The sequence below is a fragment of the Aethalodelphis obliquidens genome, unplaced genomic scaffold, assembly GCF_003676395.1.
Source record: "Aethalodelphis obliquidens isolate GAN/ISIS:26980383/991018 unplaced genomic scaffold, ASM367639v1 scaffold23, whole genome shotgun sequence".
NCBI classification, from domain to species: domain Eukaryota; kingdom Metazoa; phylum Chordata; class Mammalia; order Artiodactyla; family Delphinidae; genus Aethalodelphis; species Aethalodelphis obliquidens.
The window spans coordinates 15,923,681-15,943,866 of record NW_020837967.1 but is presented as its reverse complement, the minus strand read 5'-3'; the positions used below and the strand labels follow the sequence as shown (position 1 = coordinate 15,943,866).

Below are 20,186 nucleotides of genomic sequence, written 5' to 3'. Positions count from 1 at the left end.
TGTATCATTTCTTTTTTTTTTTTTTTTATTTCCACATAAGTGGTTTCTTTTGGTTTTTTCTTTCTCTATCTGAGTTACTTCACTTAGTATGATAATCTCTAGGTCCATTCATGTTCTGCAAGTGACATTATTTCATTCTTTTTTTATGGCTGAGTAATATTCCATTGTATATAGGTACCACATCTTCTTTATCCATTCATATGTCCATGGACATTTAGGTTGCTTCCATGACTTGGCTATTGTAAATAGTGTTGCTATGAACATTGGGATGCATGTATCTTTTTGAATTATGGTTTTCTCCAGATATATGCCCAGTAGTGGGACTGCTGGGTAGTATGGTAGTTCTATTTTTAGTTTTTTATGGACCTCCATACTGTTCTCCATAGTGGCTGTACTAATTTACATTCCCACCAACAGTGTAGGAGGGTTCCCTTTTCTCCACACCATCTCCAGCACTTATTGTTTTGTAGACTTTTTGATGATGGCCATTCTGACTGGTGTGAGGTGATACCTTATTGTAATTCTGATTTGCATTTCTCTAATAATTAGGAATGTTGAGCATCTTTTCATGTGCTTTTGGCCATCTATATGTCTTCTTTGGAGAAATGTCTATTTAGATCTTCTGCCCATTGTTTTTTTTTTTTTTAAATAAATGTAGAGTTTACAATAAATACTATTACATGTTCATTAATCTTTATTAAGACATCACTAATAATTAATCAATTAAAGAAAATAACTACTTGTTGGAGAAAGAAAGCAACAGTAAATACCCTGGTGGGATTGTGGAATTTTTGTGTGTGTGTGTGTGTGATATCAGGATATTTGTCTTTCTCTGTCTGATTTACTTCACTTAATATGATAATCTCTATGTCCATCCATGTTGCTGCAAAAGGCATTATTTCATTCTTTTTAATGTTTCTGCCCATTTTTTGATTGAGCTGGTTTTTTTTTTTTTTTTGATAGTGAGCTGCATGAGCTGTTTATATATTTTGGAGATTAATCCCTTGTTGGTTGCTTCGTTTGCAAATATTTTCTCTCATTCTGTAGGTTGTCTTTTCATTTTGTTTGTGGTTTCCTTTGCTGTGCAAAAGCTTTTAAGTTTAATTAGGTCCCATTTGTTTATTCTTGTTTTTATTTTCATTACTCTAGGAGGTGAATCCAAAAAGATATTGCTACAATTTGTGTCAGAGTGTTCTGCCTATGTTCTCCTCTAAGGGTTTTATAGTATCCAGTGTTACATTTAGGTCTTTAATCCATTTTAAATTTATTTTTGTGTGTGGTGTAAGAGAATGTTCTAATTTCATTTTCTTACATGTAGCTGTCTAGTTTTCCCAGCACCACTTATTGAAGAGGCTGTCTTTTCTCCATTGTATATTCTTGCCTCCTTGGTTGAAGATTAACTGACCATAGGTGCATGGGTTTATTTCTGGGCTTTCTATCCTGTTCCATTGATCTATTGAATATATTTCTCGTTTTGTGCCAGCACCATACTGTTTTGATTACTGTAGCTCTGTAGTACTGTCTGAAGTCAGGGAGCCTGATGCCTCCAGCTCCACTTTTCTTTCTCAAGCTTGCATTGACTATTCAGGGTCTTTTGTGTTTCCATATAAATTAAAAATTTTTTTTGTTCTGTGAAAAACGCCATTGGTAGTTGGATAGGGATTGCATTGAATCTGGAGATTGGCTTGGGTAGTATAGTCATTTTGAGAATACTGATTCTTCCAATCCAAGAACATGGTATATCCTTCCGTCTGTTTGCATCATCTTCGATTTCTTTCATCAGTGTCTTATAGTTTTCAGAATACAGGTCTTTTGCCTCCTTAGGTAGGTTTATTTCTAGGTATTTAATTCTTTTTGATGCGATGGTAAATGGGATTGTTTCCTTCATTTCTTTTTCTGATCTTTCATTGTTAGTGTATAGAAATGCAACAGATTTCTGTGTATTAATTTTATGTCCTGCAACTTTACTGAATTCATCAATGAGCTCCAATAGTTTTCAGGCAGCATCTTTAGGATTTTCAGTGTATGGTGTCATGTCATCTACAGACAGTGACAGTATTACATCTTCTTTTCCAATTTGGATTCCTTTCATTTCTTTTTCTTCTCTGATTGCCATGGCTAGGACTTCAAAGACTACGTTGAATAAAAGTGGCGAGAGTGAACATCCGTGTCTTGTTCCTGATCTTAGAGGAAATGCTTTCAGCTTTTCACTGTTGATGTTAGCTGTGGGTTTGTCATATATGGCCTTTATTATGCTGAGATAGGTTCCCTCTATGCCCACTTTCTGGAGAGTTTTTATCATAAATCGGTGTTGAATTTTGTTGAAAGCTTTTTCTGCATCTATTGAGATGATCACATGGTTTTTATTCTTCAATTTGTTAATGTGGTGTATCACACTGATTGATTTGCAGATACTGAAAAATTCTTGCATCCCTGGGATAAATCCCACTTGATCATGGTGTATGATCCTTTTAATGCATTGTCGTATTTGGTCTGCTAGTATTCTGTTGAGGATTTTTGCGTCTATGTTCATCAGTGATATTGGCCTGTAATTTTCTCTTTTTGTGATATCTTTGTCTGGTTTCGGTATCAGGGTGATAGTGGCCACAAAGAACGAGTTCGGGAGCATTCCTTCCTCTGCAATCTTTTGGAATAGTTTGAGAAGGACAGGTGTTAACTCTTCTCTAAATGTTTGATAGAATTTGCCTGTGAAGCCATCTGGTCCTGGATTTTTGTGTGTTGGGAGTTTTAAAATCACAGTTTCAATTTCAGTACTTGTGACTGGTCTGTTCATATTTTCTATTTCTTCCTGGTTCAGTCTTGGGAGATTGTACCTTTCTAAGAATTTGTTCATTTCTTCTAGGTTGTCCATTTTATTGGCATATAGTTGCTTGTAGTAATCTCTTATTATCCTTTGTATTTCTGTGGTTTCTGTTGTAACTTCTCCTTTTCACTTCTAATTTTGTTGGTTTGAGCCCTCTCCCTTTTTTTCTTGATGAGTCTGGCTAAAGGTTTATCAATTTTGTTTATCTTTTCAGAGAACCAACTTTTAGTTTCATTGATCTTTTCTATTGCTTTCTCTGTCTCTATTTCATTTATTTCTGCTCTGATCTTTATGATTTTTTTCCTTCTACTAACTTTGGGTTTTGTCTGTTCTTTCTCTAGTTGTTTTAGGTGTAAGATTATGTTGTCTGAGAGTTTTGTTTCCTGAGGTAAGATTATATTGCTATATACTTCCCCTTTGAACTGCTTTTGCTATGTCTCATAGGTTTTGCATTGTGCTGTTTTCATTTTCATGTCTCTAGGTATTTTTTTTAAAACATCTTTATTGGAGTGTAATTGCTTTACAATGGTGTGTTAGTTTCTGCTTTATAACAAAGTGAATCAGCTATACATATATCCCCTTATCTCTTCCCTCTTGCATCTCCCTCCCTCCCACCCTCCCTATCCCACCCCTCTAGGTGGTCACAAAGCACCTAGCTGATCTCCCCGTGCTATGCGGCTGCTTCCCACTAGCTATAGGTTTTACATTTGGTAGTGTATATATGTCCATGCCACTCTCTCACTTTGTCCCAGCTTACCCTTCCCCCTCCCCGTGTCCTCAAGTCCATTCTCTAGTAGGTCTGTGTCTTTATTCCCGTCCTACCCCTAGGTTCTTCATGCCTTTTTTTTTTTTAGATTCCATATGTATGTGTTAGCATACAGTATTTGTCTTTCTCTTTATGACTTACTACACTCTGTATGACAGACTCTAGGTCCACCAACCTCACTACAAATAACAATTTCGTTTCTTTTTATGACTGAGTAATATTCCATTGTATATATGTGCCACATCTTCTTTATCCATTCATCTGTCGATGGACACTTAGGTTGCTTCCATATCCTGGCTACTGTAAATAGAGCTGCAATGAACATTGTGGTATGTGACTCTTTTTGAATTATGGTTTTCTCAGGGTATATGCCCAGTAGTGGGATTGCTGGGTCATATGGTAGTTCTATTTTCAGCTTTTTAAGGAATCTTCATACTGTTCTCCATAGTGGTGGTATCAATTTACATTCCCACCAACAGTGCAAGAGGGTTCCCTTTTCTCCACACCCTCTCCAGCATTTACTGTTTGTAGACTTTTTGATGATGGCCATTCTGACTGGTGTGAGATGATATCTCATTGTAGTTTTGATTTGCATTTCTCTAATGATTAATGATGTTGAGCATTCTTTCATGTGTCTGTTGGCAGTCTGTATATCTTCTTCAGAGAAATGTCTATTTAGGTCTTCTGCCTGTTTTTGGATTGGGCTGTTTTTTCTAGGTATTTTTTGATTTCCTCTGATTTCTTCAGTGATCCATTGGTTGTTTAGTAGCATATTGTTTGGCCTCCACATGTTTGTGGGTTTTTTTTTCTTTTCCTTGTAGTTGATTTCTAATCTCATAGCACTGTGGTCAGAAAAGATGCTTGATACAATTTCAATTTGCTTAAATTTACCAAGGCCCGCTTTGTGGTTCAGTGTGAGATCCTGGAAAATGTTCTGCATGCACTTGAAAAGAATGTGTATTCTGCTGCTTTTGAATGGAATGCTCTATAAATACCAATTAAGTCCATCTGCTCTAATGTGTCATTTAAGGCTTGTGTGTCCTTATTGATTTTCTGTCTGGATGATCTGTCCATTGCTGTAACTAGGGTGTTAAAGTCCCCCACTATTATTGTGTTACTGCTGAATTCTCCTTTTATGGCTGTTAGCATTTGCCTTATCTATTGAGATGCTCCTATGTTGGGTGCATATATATTTACAATTGTTATATTTTCTTGGATTGATCCCTTGATCATTATGTACTGTCCTTCTTTGTCTCTTATAACAGTCCTTTAAAGTCTATTTTGTCTGATATGAGGATTGCTACTCCAGCTTTCTTTTGATTCCCATTTCCATGGAATACCTTTTTCCATCCCCTCAGTCTCAGTCTGTATGTGTCCCTAGATCTGAAGTGGGTCTCTTGCAGACAACATATATAAGGGTCTTGTTTTTGTATCCATTCAGCCAGTCTGTATCTTTTGTTTGGAGCATTTAATTTGTTTACATTTAAGGTAATTATAGATATGGATATTCTTACTGTCATTTTGTTAATTGTTTTGGATTTGTTTTTGTAGGTCTCTTTTCTGCCCTCCCTTTTGTTCTCTTGTGATTTGATGACTAACTTTAGTGTTGTGTTTAGATTCCTTTTTCTTTTTTGTGTGTATTGTAGATTTTCAGTTTGCGGTTACTATGAGGTTTTGATATAGCAGTCTGTATAATATATATGAGTGTTTTTAAGTTGTCTTTTAATTTCAAATGTATTTCTAGTATCCTGCACTTGTACTCTCCTCTTCTCACGACTGCTGGTTTTGATATCACATTTGTGTGTGAATAATTTCCTGCCTTCTGGTGAGCTTTCCCACTTGTAATTTTCTTGTTTCTAGTTGTGGCCTTTTCTTTTTCACCTAGAGAAGTTCATTTAGCATTTGTTACAAAGCTGGTCTAGTGGTGCTGAATTCTCTTAGTTTTTGCTTGTCTGTAAAGTTTTTGATTTCTCTGTCAAATCTGAGTGAGAGCCTTGCTGGGTAGAGTAATCTTGGTTGTAGGTTTTTCCCTTTCATCACTTTAAATATTGATATATCATGCCACTTCTTTATAGCCTGCTGAGTTTCTGCTGAAAAATCAGTTTATGGCCTTATGGGGATTCCATTGTATGTTACTTGTTGCTTTTAGTATTTTCTCTTTGTCTTTTTGTCAGTTTGATTAATATGCGTCTTGGTGTGCTCCTCCTTGGGTTTATCCTGCCTGGGACTCTGTGCTTCCTGGACTTGGGTGACTGTTTCCTTTCCCACGTTAGGGAGGTTTTTAGCTATTATCTCTTCAAATATTTTCTCGGGCCCTTTCTCTCTCTCCTCCTTCAGGGCCCCCTATATTGCAAATGTTGGTGCACCTAATGTAGTCCCAGAGGTCTCTGAAACTGTCTTCATTTCTTTTCATTCTTTATTCTATTCTGCAGCACTGATTTCCACCATTCTGTCTTCCAGCTCACTTATCCGTTCTTCTGTCTCATTTATTCTGTTATTGATTCTTTCTAGTGTATTTTTCATTTCAGTTATTGTATTGTTCATCTGTTTCTTCTTTGTATCTTCTAGCTCTTTGTTAAACATTTCTTGCATCTTCTCAGTCTGTACCTCCATTCTTTTTCCAAGATCTTGGATCATCTTTACTGTCAATACTCCAAATTCTTTTTTGGGTAGATTGCCTATCTCCCCCAGTTGTTTTTCTGGGGTTTTATCTTGTTCCTTCGACTGGAACATATTCCTCTGCTGTCTCATTTTGTCTAACTTTCTGTGATTGTGGTTTCTGTTCCACAGGCTGCAGGGCTGTACTTCCCATTGCTTCTGGTCTCTGCCCCCTGGTGGATGAGGCCTCAGAGGCTTGTGCAGGCTTCCTGGTGGGAGGGGCTGCTTCCTGCCCACTGGTAGGTGGAGCTGCATCTTGTCTCTCTGGTGGGCAGGGCCGTGTCAAGGGGGTGTGTTTAGAGGTGGCTTTGGGCTAGGGCTGTGTTCCCACCCTGTTGGTTGTTTGGCGTGAGGCGTCCCAGCACTGGAGTCTACAGGCTGTCAGGTGGGGCAGGTAAAAATGGAAGCCTCCCAGGGAGCTCACACCAACGAGTACTTCCCAGTATGCCCCCACCAGTGTCTTTGACCCCACAGTGAGCCACAGCCACCCCCCAACCTCTCCAGGAGACCCTCCAAGACTAGCAGGTAGGTCTGGCCCAGGCTCCTATGAAGTCACTGCTTTCTCCCTGGGTTCCAGAGGGCACAAGACCTTGTGTGTGCCCTCCAAGAATGAAGTTTCCATTTCCCCCAGTCCTGTGGAGTTCTTGTGACCAAGCCCCACTGGCCTTCAAAGCCAAATGCTCTGGGGTCTCCTCCTCCCAATTCTAGACCCCCAGGCTGGGGAGCCTGATGTGGGACTCAGAACTCTCACTTTTGTGGGAGACCCTCTGCACTATAATTATTTTCCAGTTTGTGTGTCGCCCACTGAGTGGGTATGGGATTTGACTTTGTTGTGATTGTGCGCCCCCTACCGTCTCGTTGTGGCTTCTTCTTTATCTTTGGATGTAGTATATCTTTTTTTGGTAGGTTCCAGTCTTTTTTGTTGATGGTTGTTCAGTGTTGATGGTTGTTCAGCAGTCAGTTGTGACTTTGGTGTTTTTGTGAGAAGTGAGCTAACGTCCTTCTACTCCACTATCTTGTTCTTTCTCCCTCCATATTTGTTACTTATACCATAATTTGGGGGCAAATGCTACAATGAATGGCCCCAGCATCTGCCTACACATCTTAGGAGAAGCACCAATGCCCAGCAACATGTAGCCCTGACATACCAGTGTCTTAGTCAGAGGGCCCTCAGTGGATAACTGATGGAGGCCTCCATGCTCTCAACTGTTCCATGAGTCAGTAACTTTATAAATCTATGGTTCCTATGAATGAAACTCTCTGACCAATCTAAAAGCCTGTAAGCAAACTGTGTGATGGAGGGGATGTCTCAGGCCAGTCTGAGTTTTAATGGGGCTGGACAGGGCTCACACATGTGACAAGTAAACCAGCAGCCCTGTTTTCCCTGGAAAACCCAAGGCGCTTAATGTTGGCAATTACTTCCATGGGAAGCAGAGCAGAAGAGTTGAGGTGGAAGTGACATGGTCAGAATGTTCTCCCTCCTCCAAATGAAGAAGGCAGATCCCTGGGCCTGCACAAAATCATCGGTACCTTAGTGAACATGTGCTGGAGCCCGAAGGAGGTCGTGACCTGACCATCAAATTGGCAAAATATCCTACGTTAATTCATGGATCAAAATGAAATACTTTATGAACAGACTGCCGTCCAGGAATTGTGTTTTATGACTGATTAGACGAGTTCTTAGAATGTACACCTAGGGCAGATTCACACCATGATCTGAATGTGGGATGAGCTTTGGGTGTAGCCCTGTACCCCTCCTTAGTCCTAGGAGTAGACTGTGGCAATTAGTTAACACATAAATATCTAAAAGTAAAGTATCATTTCTCAAATAGAACAAAGAAGACGGGAAACAAAATTATTAAGCTTTTTGGAATCCCTGAAAAGATGACATTGACACTCACTGGAAACTTGGTATGGAGGACAGATGGCCACATGATTCCAGGCCTGTCATTCTAAGAATTAAAGCCAAAGAAGGGGACACCACTTGAAGGGGGCTTTACTCAGTCCTTGGGAAGACAGGACAATGGCTGGTATTTCTAATCCCCATCTTAAGTGCTTTTAAAATGAAGCAGGGACTATTTTCACACTGAAAGAAAGGAAAGGAAAGGCAATCCTAGCAGCCAGAGCTAGGAAAGCTTGGGATTGATTTTTTGGTATAAACTTTCTGAGTTGTTTTGTGCAATGGTCATTCCTTACACATGTCTTAAAGGTGCCTGAGAGCCTAGTTCAGTGCCACCTTGGAAAAGTGGAGGCCAAGGCCAGAGATGCAGCTTACATGGCCCAGGGGCATGGGGCTCTTCCCCAGCCCTCTCTAGCTAATGAACTGGTGTCAGACACAACCAGAATCCCAGATGGGAAGGGCAGGCGGCCACGTCAGTTACCGCATCCACATACCTGGAGTTCTGCCATGATTTTGTCTCCTTCTTCTTCCTCCTCATCCTTTAAGGAGGAAGTAGTGACAGGTGGTGGTGACGGGGCCCAGGCTGAAGCAGGCTCCTCTGCTGGACACTTTGTGGCTCTAGCCTGCAGGCTTGGTCCAGCATCTTCACTGCTTGCCTGAGAAAGAGTCAAACCACAGATACTGGCTTAACACCCCCAGGTGCTGGCAAAAGAGGGACAGATCGCAAAGGAATACACGTTCTCTCACTGCCTGGTGCACTGGCTTCCTAGCTCTTCAAATCAAGCTGAAAGGCTGCTTTGTCTACTTGCATTTAGTTTGGGTTTTTCTTTGCCCAAGGTGTCATTTTGGCAAACGGATTGAAGAATTATAATAAGACTGTAACTTCAGTGCCTTTAAGAAAGGCCCTCCTTGGAAACTGTATTTTACATTGAACATACATGACACAACTTGCCAGGTTAAGTGGAAGTTAAAGCTCTCTGAACCTCTTTCTGAAGACTCCCACAACTATGTTAGCTAATCTCAGTTACCTCTGTAAGATGATCTTCCTTTTGCTTGCCCCTCAGGCCCCCGTTTTCAACCTTAGTGTGCTTTGCTGGGGAAGTAGCTGGTGATTTGCATTTCACATACAGTTAAAAGTCAAGTAAGGATAAAACTCCTGGTGCTCAGTCTAGTCCTATAGCACTGGCTGACATTTTCCCATCTGTGCAATTTCGTGCAATGGTCATTCCTTACACGTCTTAAAGGCGCCTGAGAGCCTAGTTCAGTGCCACCTTGGAACACAGTGCCGCCTAGTCCAACGGCACTTCCTTGGAGACCTAGTTTATTCTCCACTTCTCTTCTCTGCCTCACTACTTTTTATATTCTAAATGAGAGCAGAGAAGACTTTGTCTAAGGGCAGCATCTGAACCCAGAGACAGTTTACCAGGGCTTCACCCATCAGACCTTTGTGGTGGCACTCTCCTTCCTGCTGGTGTAGACCACATCGCCGGACCTCGTGGTGGTGAGCCCCGATCCTGGCAGGTAGCTCCTCCGTGGAGGTGGGGGAGGACGAGGCGGGGACTTAGCCCCCAGCTTGTCCAAGTCCTGTTCTGAATTTGGAGAGTCTTCTGGAAAACAGTGTGTCATTGCAAAATCATCTTTCGAGATAACATCCAGAAAGTCCAATGTATTTCTAGAAACTTGATGCAATCTGACTGAAAAATTTCTCTATTCTCTTCATAGTGCAATAACTGAAAATACAGGCCCTGAAGCAGAAAGGCCCTGCACAAGTTAATTAACCTCTCTCTGCCTCCGTTTTCCCATCTGTTAAACGCGTATTCTAATAATATCATCTCCACCAGGGTGTTGTGAAGATCAAATGGGCTTGATATACATAAAGCATTTAGAAGAGTGCTTGGCTTATAGTAAATGCTATGCAAGTATTACCTATTATTATTAAACAGATCTCGTTACCCCAAAAAGTTGAGTGTTACTTGGAGAGATGAAGGGTCAGAGCTCCCTGCATGGCTTGCAGAGCCTTCATCCCTCAGTCTGGAAAGCAGTGTTGGCAGGAGGGATTCATGTAGAGGAGGTTAGAGTAGAATCTGGCCCAGGAAGAGCCAGAGGCAGAAGGTGTCAGTGGACAAGTCAGGGAGAAAGTGGATCGTTTTGGTCACGGTTATGTGGTTAGAAAAGGTTCTCTGCTAAGAAAAGGAGGCAGCAAATGCAGAAATGAGAGAATTACCAATCAGTATTGACACCAAAGGCTGGGAGATGAAGCTGTCTGCTGAGCTTTCCCCAGAAAAATGCCCCCCAAAAGGCATTTCTCTCTCAAAACGGAAAGAGCTTCACTCCTGCCCTTTACCAACATTCTTCACTTCAGCCTTTTACCAACACTCTAAGAGCTTACAAAAGTGGTAAAACAAGAAATTCGGGATCAGAGCTTCCAGCTGGCCTCTGTCCCAACTCTGGGGACACACAGGCCTGCCTGGCCTCCCAGGAGTGTGTGTGTCTTTTCTGAGCAACTGAAACAGAGTTGTTTAGAGGAGGTGCTTGAGGACTTCCTGCTGAAAGCTGTAACGAAGATTTGGCTAAGTCATCAGGGTGACGAGCCAGTGATTATCTGTAGTGGGCGGTCCCTGTCTTATGTAGAGGGTGCCAGGTCACAGGGCACCAGCTCCACTGGGACATGTGTCTTGTCCTAGGCCAGCAGCTTGGCCTCGGGATGGCTGCCTCTGGGGACGGGCACAGGCTGATGGGCTCTGGAGGTGGGCTCTGGTCTCCCTCTCATGTGTAATGACAAGGGCTCCCTCTTTGACCAACTTGAGATACACTGTCCGTAATTTTAAGATGAGAATAAGGCACACGGTTTGTAATTGGTTGAAGATTTAGCAGGTTAAGTTTTTTAACAGCTTTTTTGTATTATTATTGACACACTGATGCTTAATTTCCATAGTTTCGGTTGGTTAAATATACCATCTAATAATTTTGATTTAAAAAATGCGATTTCTCCTTGTGATCTAATATCCCTATAAAAGCCGACGTTTCCTAAGAAAACCTCTCAGTTTAAATGCAGGTCTCATATTCTCCCAGCTGGTGCTGTGAAGGGTCATAAATTCGTAGGAGAGGCAGAAACTGGGGAGCTACGTTTTTCCTTAGTGCATTGTTCTAGATCCCTAACGCAGAACACAGTTTCCCTACTATGTTTATAACTAAAAAGTAGTAGTCAATAAAACAACAAAAACTAGTAGGGAGGCTCTAGGGACCCCTGGGGCTTGCTTCTCCAATTAATTTTCTTCTTTTAATTTATGAGGTTTTTAGGAAGTGAGAGATTGTGCCTATGTGGGCGGCACCGCACTGACCCGAGGGTGAGCAGCCCACAAAGCTCTGGTAGCGCCTTACCTGAAGGTTCTAGCTTGTCCACTGGAGCATCGCCCTTTGGCTGTGGGCCCGAGGCTGGCGGCATCTCCAGGTTTGGAATTGACTTCATAATATTGGCCTGGGCTTCTTCTAGGAGCTTCTCAAACTCTTTTCCGTTATAGTGGTCCAGATTTTGCCTTTTCTCTTCCCATTTCCTTTCTGCTTTCTGAAGGACAACAGCAAGTAAAGAAAGTTTTGAGATTGCACGTCGGGGTGGGAGGAAGTATAACACAGTTGAAGTGTTGGTAAAGTGAAGCTCTGGTTTCTGTGTCCAGGGACACTTCCGCACATCAGACAAACCTGACCCTTGTGCTGTCTGCTACATGTTTTAAACGGGCTGCCACTGAAGCCCAAGTGGTATTCATTCACAGAGAAGCGCGCTCAGAAACCCAACCATTCATTCATTCACTTATTACTGAGCACTTACTACATACTCGCCAGCACTCACGGCAGGGACACAGGGATATATGCGTTCAAAGGCATGTATCCCATAACTAAGGTTTTGCTTTTCTACACTGAGTTTTCGTTGTAGAGGAGATGTTCAAAGAAACAGAAACAAACACCAAAACACTCACTAATCCTATGTCTTAGTTCCACTGCTGTCAAAGAATTGCTATATGATCTTCTGGGTCACATTCTCCTGTTTACAAAATGAGGGGCTATTGAGATACCTCTAAGCTCCATCAGGTTCTACAGGAGGGAGAAATATATAAAATGCATTTTTAAATACCCGTACATTTTTTTTAAGAGCATTTTCCTGTGATTTTGAGATGCCACATTAATCATTGCAGGAGGACAGAGTGGAAATGAGCACCAGGACTAGTGGAACCCCATAATGTCAGGGTTGGAGAAGACCCAGGAGATCACGGAATCAATCTATTTTACACGCGAGAACACTGGGGCCCAGTGAGACGAAGGATCTGCCCGAGATTCATTCTCTATGAGTAACAGCCACCACTGTCACCATCCTTATCCTCCTCTAGTTTTCCTTCGTAGCACTTATTATCACCAGAGCCTGGGCTTGGTCCCTTCTGTTCACTGCCAACCCCCGAGCCTATGAAGGCCTGGCACATACTAGGACTCAGTAACATCTTTGGAGTGGATGAAGCGCCGTAGCAGAGCTGTCAGGAAGACTCAGGCCTCCTTATCGTGGATCAGAGCATTTCAGAGATGACTTGTAAGTGTGCCATCAAAACTTACTTAAAATATACACGTAACAATGGTAACTATGCCTAGTGGGTTCTCAATAGACATTTTTTCAATAAAAGAATCATCCTATTGACATCCTTTAAATGTAGAGATGTTTGAAGTGGTAAATCCACTAATTTTCAGGAGGAAATATGTTTTTGGTCCCCTCCCTGACTCTGATAGGCAGAATCATCATCAGCCAATCACACTCCACCCCATCTTATGCATTCTGTAAGCAGCTAACTTGGATTAGGGGGGCACAGCCACTGACTCTGGAGCAGAGGGGAGCTACCTAGTGTTCAGAGGCCCAGTGGCCATGACTGTGGCCTTAGTGGTTTTAAGAGGTCCATCTCCTCCTGAAACCAGAGTTATCTGCTGCTGACTTGCAAGAGAGGCAGGAATGCTTAGGACCAGGTGGCTAAGGACACAGTGATGAGTGGAGGAAACATTTTAGGGAAGAGGAAGGAGAGAGCCAGGGAAACGCAATGTGCTGCTTGAGCACCTACCTATACCAGCTCTTGAAAAGAATATTTAAGAACACAGCAAGTTTTCTCTCTACATTATGTGACCTTGAGACCTTCTTTCTCCTTCCTTCTGAGACTTCTATAACAACTTCCTATCCTGCACCCTTAATTCGAGACCCACTACCTTAATCTGTTCTGCCTATTGTTTCCAGATTAATTTTCTGAAGATGCCATTTTTTTTATCACTGGTCCAAGCTACAGCATTTCTCTGATACCCATGAAATGAACCTTGGCCCCATGGGGATGGTGAGTCAGCTGCCCCAAACCAGCTTCCAGCCTGTTCTGCCAGCCTTGTCTCCTTTCTTGTTCCACTTAAACTGGTTTATCCAAGGTCCAGCCTTTGCCCCAGGATCCCGCTATCCTAGAATGTTCTTCCCACCCTCTGCTTACCCAGATTCTACTTCATCTTCAAGGTCACTGGCAAACCCTCCCCAGCTCACACTGGCTTGGGAGGGCTGAGTGTCACCCTTCTTCCCACCAGCATGGTCACTGATATCAGCAATGGTGGGAGTCTCTGCACCACAGAAACTGGCAGACACTACAAAGGAGGCTTCTCCCATCGGAATGCCGGTTGTGCAACACTTAGCCGCACACCACTGCCTCACCTTCCTACAGGTCGGGCGCCTAAGCCTTGTCTGAAATCTGATGGCCTCTCTCTCAACCTGGCCATTGAAACCCATTTACAGTTTAAAAAAACCGATATGTATATAGAATAGAAAGATATATATTTTTGATAAAAATATATCTTTGATACACATATGCATTATCTCCACAACCAGACTGTACACACTCTTGGAAGGAAAGGACCACATCCTTTCCTCCTTTATGGAATTACGAAAAATGGAAATAGGACTCTACCTCGATAGACACTGCCCTGTTCTTGGCACTCACACTGTGGATTTCGTCCATGAACAGGCTCTGCACGGAGGAACCATTCCCGGGCATCTGCGGGGACTGCAGAGCTGAGGTCACCTCCTGTGTGACAGCAGGAGGGCTGGCCGGGTGAGGCCCGGGCCCCCCTGGCAAGTGCTGGGCAGGGTTCAGCAGCGCGGAGGAGAGCTGGGACGGCTGGATGACCACAGGAGAGCTCTGAGCGTGGTGAACCGTCAAGGGCACCACTTCCGACTTCACGTCGCCGGGGACGCCCGCACCGGGGAGGGGCTGGCCCGAGGCGCGGGGAGCCTCCTCCTGGGCCTTCAGGACTTCTGCGGCCGTGGCCTTTTCCATCACGACATACTGTGCGGCCTGGGCTGCATCTGTGCCTTTCAAGAGCCCATCAGTGACATGCCTGGGAGAAACCACGCACAGCAGCATGAACTGGTGAACTAGGTAACGTGCATTTTAGTTGTATGGTATGCTTGAGTGCTGTGTCATCCCAAAGCCAGGCACGGCTGTGTTGCAAAATTAAGATTCTAAAACCCGGAGTAGCAGCTTAGAGTTGAGGGTTCCCATAGCAACCTAACTGCCTCCTCGTTATCTCCGGCTGCTGCTTGCCTACTTTTTCCCTCAGGACATGGTCTGTCTTCCCCTTTCCACGTGCACTGTCGTGTCCAGACTGGGGGGTGGTGACATCAAGTGGACACACGATTCTAACAGTAACTCCTGCACCCGATCCAGGCCTGGGCAGCTCTCGTAGATGCTCGGTTCTAACCCAAAGCTTCCTAAACCCTCCATTCTCTCCTCCTTTCACTGCTCCACGTCTTGGGAGGTGGTTTATATGCCAGTGCCCTTTGCTTTCCTCTTCCTACAGCTTAGCCTGGTGCCATCTGGCTGCCCCACCTGGACTTGAGCAGCCTTTCTGCAACATCACGAGAGACTTCGAATCTAACTGCCGGGTTAGTCCTCCTCTGCTTGGGGGGCGGGGTCATTGATTCTGTCTGTCCACCTCCACCCACGGTCCAGCGGCAAAGACAGGACCTTCGGGGTCAGACAGGCTTGTGTTTGAGTATCAGTTCTGCCCTGTTCTAGCTCTGTAAGGCCGGGAACTTCACCTTTGTGAGCCTCAGATACTTTTCTGGAGATTATAATAGTGACGGTGACAGTGCTGTTCAATGTCTTCCTCGGGGCTCGGTGCTACGATCAATGTAGTTACATGGAAGACTCTGTCACACATGGCACTCGACCCATAATTTTTAATTAGTCCCTCATTCCCTTCTTAGCAAAATGCTTTTTTTTTGATTGGAAAGAAGACACTGCTTTCTACGACTCTCCTCTTCTACTCACTTGTTTCTTTTGCTCTTTACCTACCCCGTCCCTTCAATCCCAAATCCCTAAGGGTCTCTTTCCTCCTTTCCTTCTCATTCTATCATAGGCGTCGCTTCCATTTTCAGTAATCACCTTCATGAAGGCGACTTCCCACTCTAAACCTCTCCTCCCTCTCTCCCTCCGAGTTAGGCAGGGACTCCCTCAACTCTAAGTGCCTCATGGGCAGCTCTGTTTTGCTATCCTTCCAGCACCTCAAATTCAACACGTACCAAATCCCTTCAGCATCTTCCCAAGCCGCTAAGTTGCTCTGAACTGTGACTGTCACCCGCTCTGTCTTCTCTATCAGGCACAGGCATGTGCCTGTCCTTGGGGTCGTGCATATTCCTACCTTCCTTCTTGTGTCTTCCACAGTGCTGCGTACAGCATGTTATACCGGGAAGATACCAAGGACAGATTAATAGTATAAAGGCCTGTGATGAGCAGCTAATATTTCTTCTATTTATTTTTATTGTTAAAGTTACTTAACTGGCTTTATCTATCATTCCCACCACTGAGCATTTACGGGACACAAAGTCCTATAACATTCAAGACACACAATCCCATCTGTTTTTAGATGGAGATAAGACAAATACTGAGCTTCATCTGTGCTGGCTCTAAAATTTTTTAAAAATTGTTTTTCAGGGAAGAGAAGGGAGGGTGGGCAACGTTACCAGCCAGTCTGCTCCCTCTTTAAACACTTAATAAGGATGGTTTGCTTTAGGCTTTGGGGGTGGGTTACCACATTTAGGTAAGAGCTTAGTTAAGAATTCTTTGAACATATTTTTATCCTACGGGAAGGAAAAGTTCACTCTGGCAATTTTAAATGAGGGAACCTGTGAGAAAGTGCAGTTCGGGTACAACTTCTTCCTGTGCCCAGGCAGACGAGGTCTCTGCAGGAAGAGGCCTCTTGTTGTTCTAATTCAGATTATTTTTGGCATCCTGGAACTTACACAGGTGATTATAGTGCGCTCTGTAGTCTTAGCATCTCAAAAGAGGTTCGTCACTGTTACAAGAAAAATCTCACTTGCTCCCTTATAGTTAATTCATCTAAAAGTCAACTGCACATTTCACATATTTCTCCTACAAACCTGATCAAAAGATTATAGTGATTAAAGATTATTAGTGATTAAAATTCTCCCAAGAATTTATATTCTGCTTGTGACCTGCTCTCAAATCTGGTCCAAGATCTAAGGGGTAACATCTTTGTAATTTCCAAGTTCTACTTAAAAAGAAAAAGGAAAATTCAGGACTGCCACTACTGGGAAGACTGGGAAGTGGTTCATGTGTGGTAGTCGTGTCTGTTTCCCACGTGGGAAAGGAAGTTTTATAAGGGCAGGGGTCCTGTTTATTATTATATTCTTGACACCTACCACCACCAGGGCTGGAGCAGACAATGTCCAAATACGGCTGACTGCCTGGCTGTGAGATCAGAACCAACAAGAAGTCTGGCGTCAAACTATCAGTTCTCACCCCAGCCCCCCCCCCCCCCCCCCCAGCCCAGGAAGCCGCGGTCACCTGCGCAGCATGGTCAGGGCGTCGGTCATGCCTCGCACTCTCTGCAGGAGACTGTCCAGCCTGTGCGGCTCCTCCTTCAGAAACCGCACGGCCTCCACTTCTATGCGCAGGATGGCTCGCATCTTGTTTTGTAAGGTTGGAAATTCTCCTGCGGGCCAAGAGCAGCTGGTGAGCTGTATGAAAAAAGCCAGAGCAGCAAGCCCCCTGTGCCGAGCCCCGACTCTGGACAGGGCTGAGAAGCGTGGGGTTCACCCACCACAGGGCAGCTCACGTGCCTTGAGGCCGAGCTGGGCCCAGCGTGACCTGGGCCAAGGCAGAGCCCCAGGCCTCATTTCCTGCCTGTATGTCTGGGATAAGCTCACGCGGCCCTTGGGTTGTGTTTAATGAATTTGGTACAGGTGCCTGGTGCACCGTACTTAAGAGTCTTAAGAGTCATTCAGTCCTAAATATTACAGCCACCACTGAAGTATCAGCTCCCAGAAGACAGGCAGTGATGTATCCCAAGTGCCCAGAACAGTGCCTGGCACACGGAGGTGTTGGATGAGTACCTGCCCATGTGCATGAATGAATCCTTCACCGTCTGATGGATTTTCAAACACCCCAGGAAACAGCCTTCAGACTCCTCCCCGCCGCAAGGAGGACACTCACCTTTCAGGGAAGCTACTGCCTCTCCCACCTGGTGCAGGAGGAAAGCCCCGTCTTCCACGTCTTTTAGAGTGACCACGCGGCTGGCCAAGGCAGAGTCCTTCTTTAAATCTTCAACGAAGTCTTCCAGGTCACTGTGGGGAGCGCAAACCACAGATGGAGTGAACGCTGGGGCCTTCAATAAGGACAGTGCAGGAGCAGAGGGACCCCTGAGCCTCACCGCCTGGCCTCCCCTCCTGCACCGCGTCCTGGCCGCTCCCTCCACGCCCACGGAGGCGACGGAAGCAGCTGGTACAGGAGTAGCTTGGTTTGGCTTAAGATACTCTGCTGTGGTATGAGGCAGGTGCGAGGCCGTCTTCCCGGGGCTGTCCACGGGGAGGCCCAGGTTGGCCGCCTGTCTGACCAAGGACCCACTCTTCGTTTTCAGTGTTGCTGATGCCAACTAAGGGAGGGTATGTGCACTCTGCAATGTGACAGAGGAGAAAGAGGGACGGAGGGGGCAGAAGGAGGAGCCCGGACGGCTTTAGGTCCGGCTTCTCAACCTTGGCACTTGGCCTTTGGGCTCAGGTAATTCTTTTCTGTGTGTGGGGCCTGTCCTATGCACTGTAGGATGTTTAACAGCGCCCCTGGCCTCGACACACTAGATGCTGGGAGCAGCAACTACATGCCGACAAATTGGACAACCTAGAAGAGGGACAAATTCTTACAAAGGTACAACCTTCCAAGACTGAACCAGGAAGAAACAGAAAATATGAACAGACCAATCACAAGCACTGAAATTGAATCTGTGATTAAAAATCTTCCAACAAACAAAAGTCCAGGACCAGATGGCTTCACAGGTGAATTCTATCAAACATTTAGAGAAGAGTTAACACCTATCCTCCTGAAACTATTTGAAAAAATTGCAGAGGAAGGAACACTCCCAGACTCATTCTATGAGGCCACCATTACCCTGCTACCAAATCCAGGCAAAGATACCACAAAAAAGAAAATTACAGGCCAATATCACTGATGAACATAGACGCAAAAATCCTCAACAAAATACTAGCCAACCGAATCCAACAGCACATTGAAAGGATCATACACCATGATCAAGTATCCCAGGGATGCAAGGATTCTTTAATATCCACACATCAATCAGTGCGATACACCACATGAACAAATTGAAGAATAAAAACATATGATCATCTCAATACATGCAGAAAAAGCTTTTGACAAAATTCAACACCCATTGATGATAGATGCCAGCAGTGACCTCCCCTACTTGTGACAAACAAGAATGTCGGCAGGCACTGTTAAATGTCCTTAGGGGAGGGGAACGAACTTGCCCCTGACCGAGAACCTCTGGTTTATACCAATTGTCCTGTCAATAAGGATTGAGTGTCCTCTCCAGGCTAGGAAGAGAAGAAATGATCACAGATCTGATTTCTGGGGGGTGTGTGCACACACTTACACACACCTCTTAGGGTACTGCCAGTTCCAATAGAACTAAATTAAGGTCTCCTACTTCAACAAACACACCAATAATAACATCCTGTCGCCTCGGCCCTAGATGGGGTGCATCCTTGCAGTTTGCCTGTAAATCCAACAACAGAAAAAGAAACAGGAAAAGAGCTTTGATTTGAAGAACCACTAGGTGGCAGTAAGCGAACATCTAGTCCACTGCCAGAGCCTTGAGTGTGCTCGGGTAGGCAGCAGGTTGAGAAAAGTACAAACTTCCAGTTATAATGTAAATAAGTACTCGGGGGTGTAACGTACAACACGATAAATATAATTAGCACTGCTGTAGGTTATATATGAAAGCTGTTAAGAGAGGAAATCCTGAGTTCTTATCAGAAGGAAAAAATGTTTTTTTCCATTTCTTTAATTTTGTATCTTTATGAGATGATGGATGTTCACTAAACTTACTGTGGCCATAGTTGCAAGATGTGTGTAAGTCAAATCATTACGCTGTACTTAGACTCTTACAGTGATGTATGACAATTACATCTCAATTAAGCTGGAAGGAAAAATAATTGGCAATTCTATAAAAATATTAAAAGGCTATGTTTTTTTTAAAAGAACTTTTCAAGAAGAACCTTGACATGTAGTTGTAGACAATCGGGCTGTCGCAGAAATGTTTCAGACAAATAATAGCCTTTTTACCTCATGGTGGGTGATTAACTGTCTGTCTATAAAGGCATGAACTCAATAAAAATTTAGAGGCTGCTCTTCTTTTTTGCGGTACGTGGGCCTCTCACTGTTGTGGCCTCTCCCATTGCAGTGCACAGGTCCAGACGCGCAGGCCCAGCGGCCACGGCTCATGGGCCCAGCCACTCTGTGGCATGTGGGATCTTCCCGGACCGGGGCACGAACCCGTGTCCCCTGCATCGGCAGGCGGACTCTCAACCACTGCGCCACCAGGGAAGCCCCAGAGGCTACTCTTGAGATGATGCACGGTCGTCAAATTCTCTTCTTCCGGAAAATAATAACTCAAAGTGATTTCTTCCTCTAGACTGCTACTGAGAGGGGTATTCTAATTCT

General features: G+C 44.1%; 1 protein-coding gene across 30 annotated transcripts in view; it reads right to left on the bottom strand.

Annotated features, from left to right (window-relative positions):
- The window catches only part of KIAA1217 (KIAA1217 ortholog), a 326,984-nt gene that overhangs the window by 11,214 nt on the left and 295,584 nt on the right, over positions 1-20,186 (bottom strand). For 27 of the 30 annotated variants that reach the window (XM_027121852.1, XM_027121853.1, XM_027121822.1 and 24 more), the window contains 6 exons: positions 17,667-17,797; positions 17,019-17,166; positions 14,118-14,547; positions 11,530-11,713; positions 9,592-9,755; positions 8,643-8,804 (listed from right to left, as the gene is read on the bottom strand). In XM_027121852.1, coding sequence (XP_026977653.1) covers positions 8,643-8,804; positions 9,592-9,755; positions 11,530-11,713; positions 14,118-14,547; positions 17,019-17,166; positions 17,667-17,797 — 1,219 coding nt within the window. The remainder of the gene's footprint in view (positions 1-8,642; positions 8,805-9,591; positions 9,756-11,529; positions 11,714-14,117; positions 14,548-17,018; positions 17,167-17,666; positions 17,798-20,186) is intronic. The other 3 variants (XM_027121849.1, XM_027121823.1, XM_027121824.1) reach the window with 2 other exon arrangements.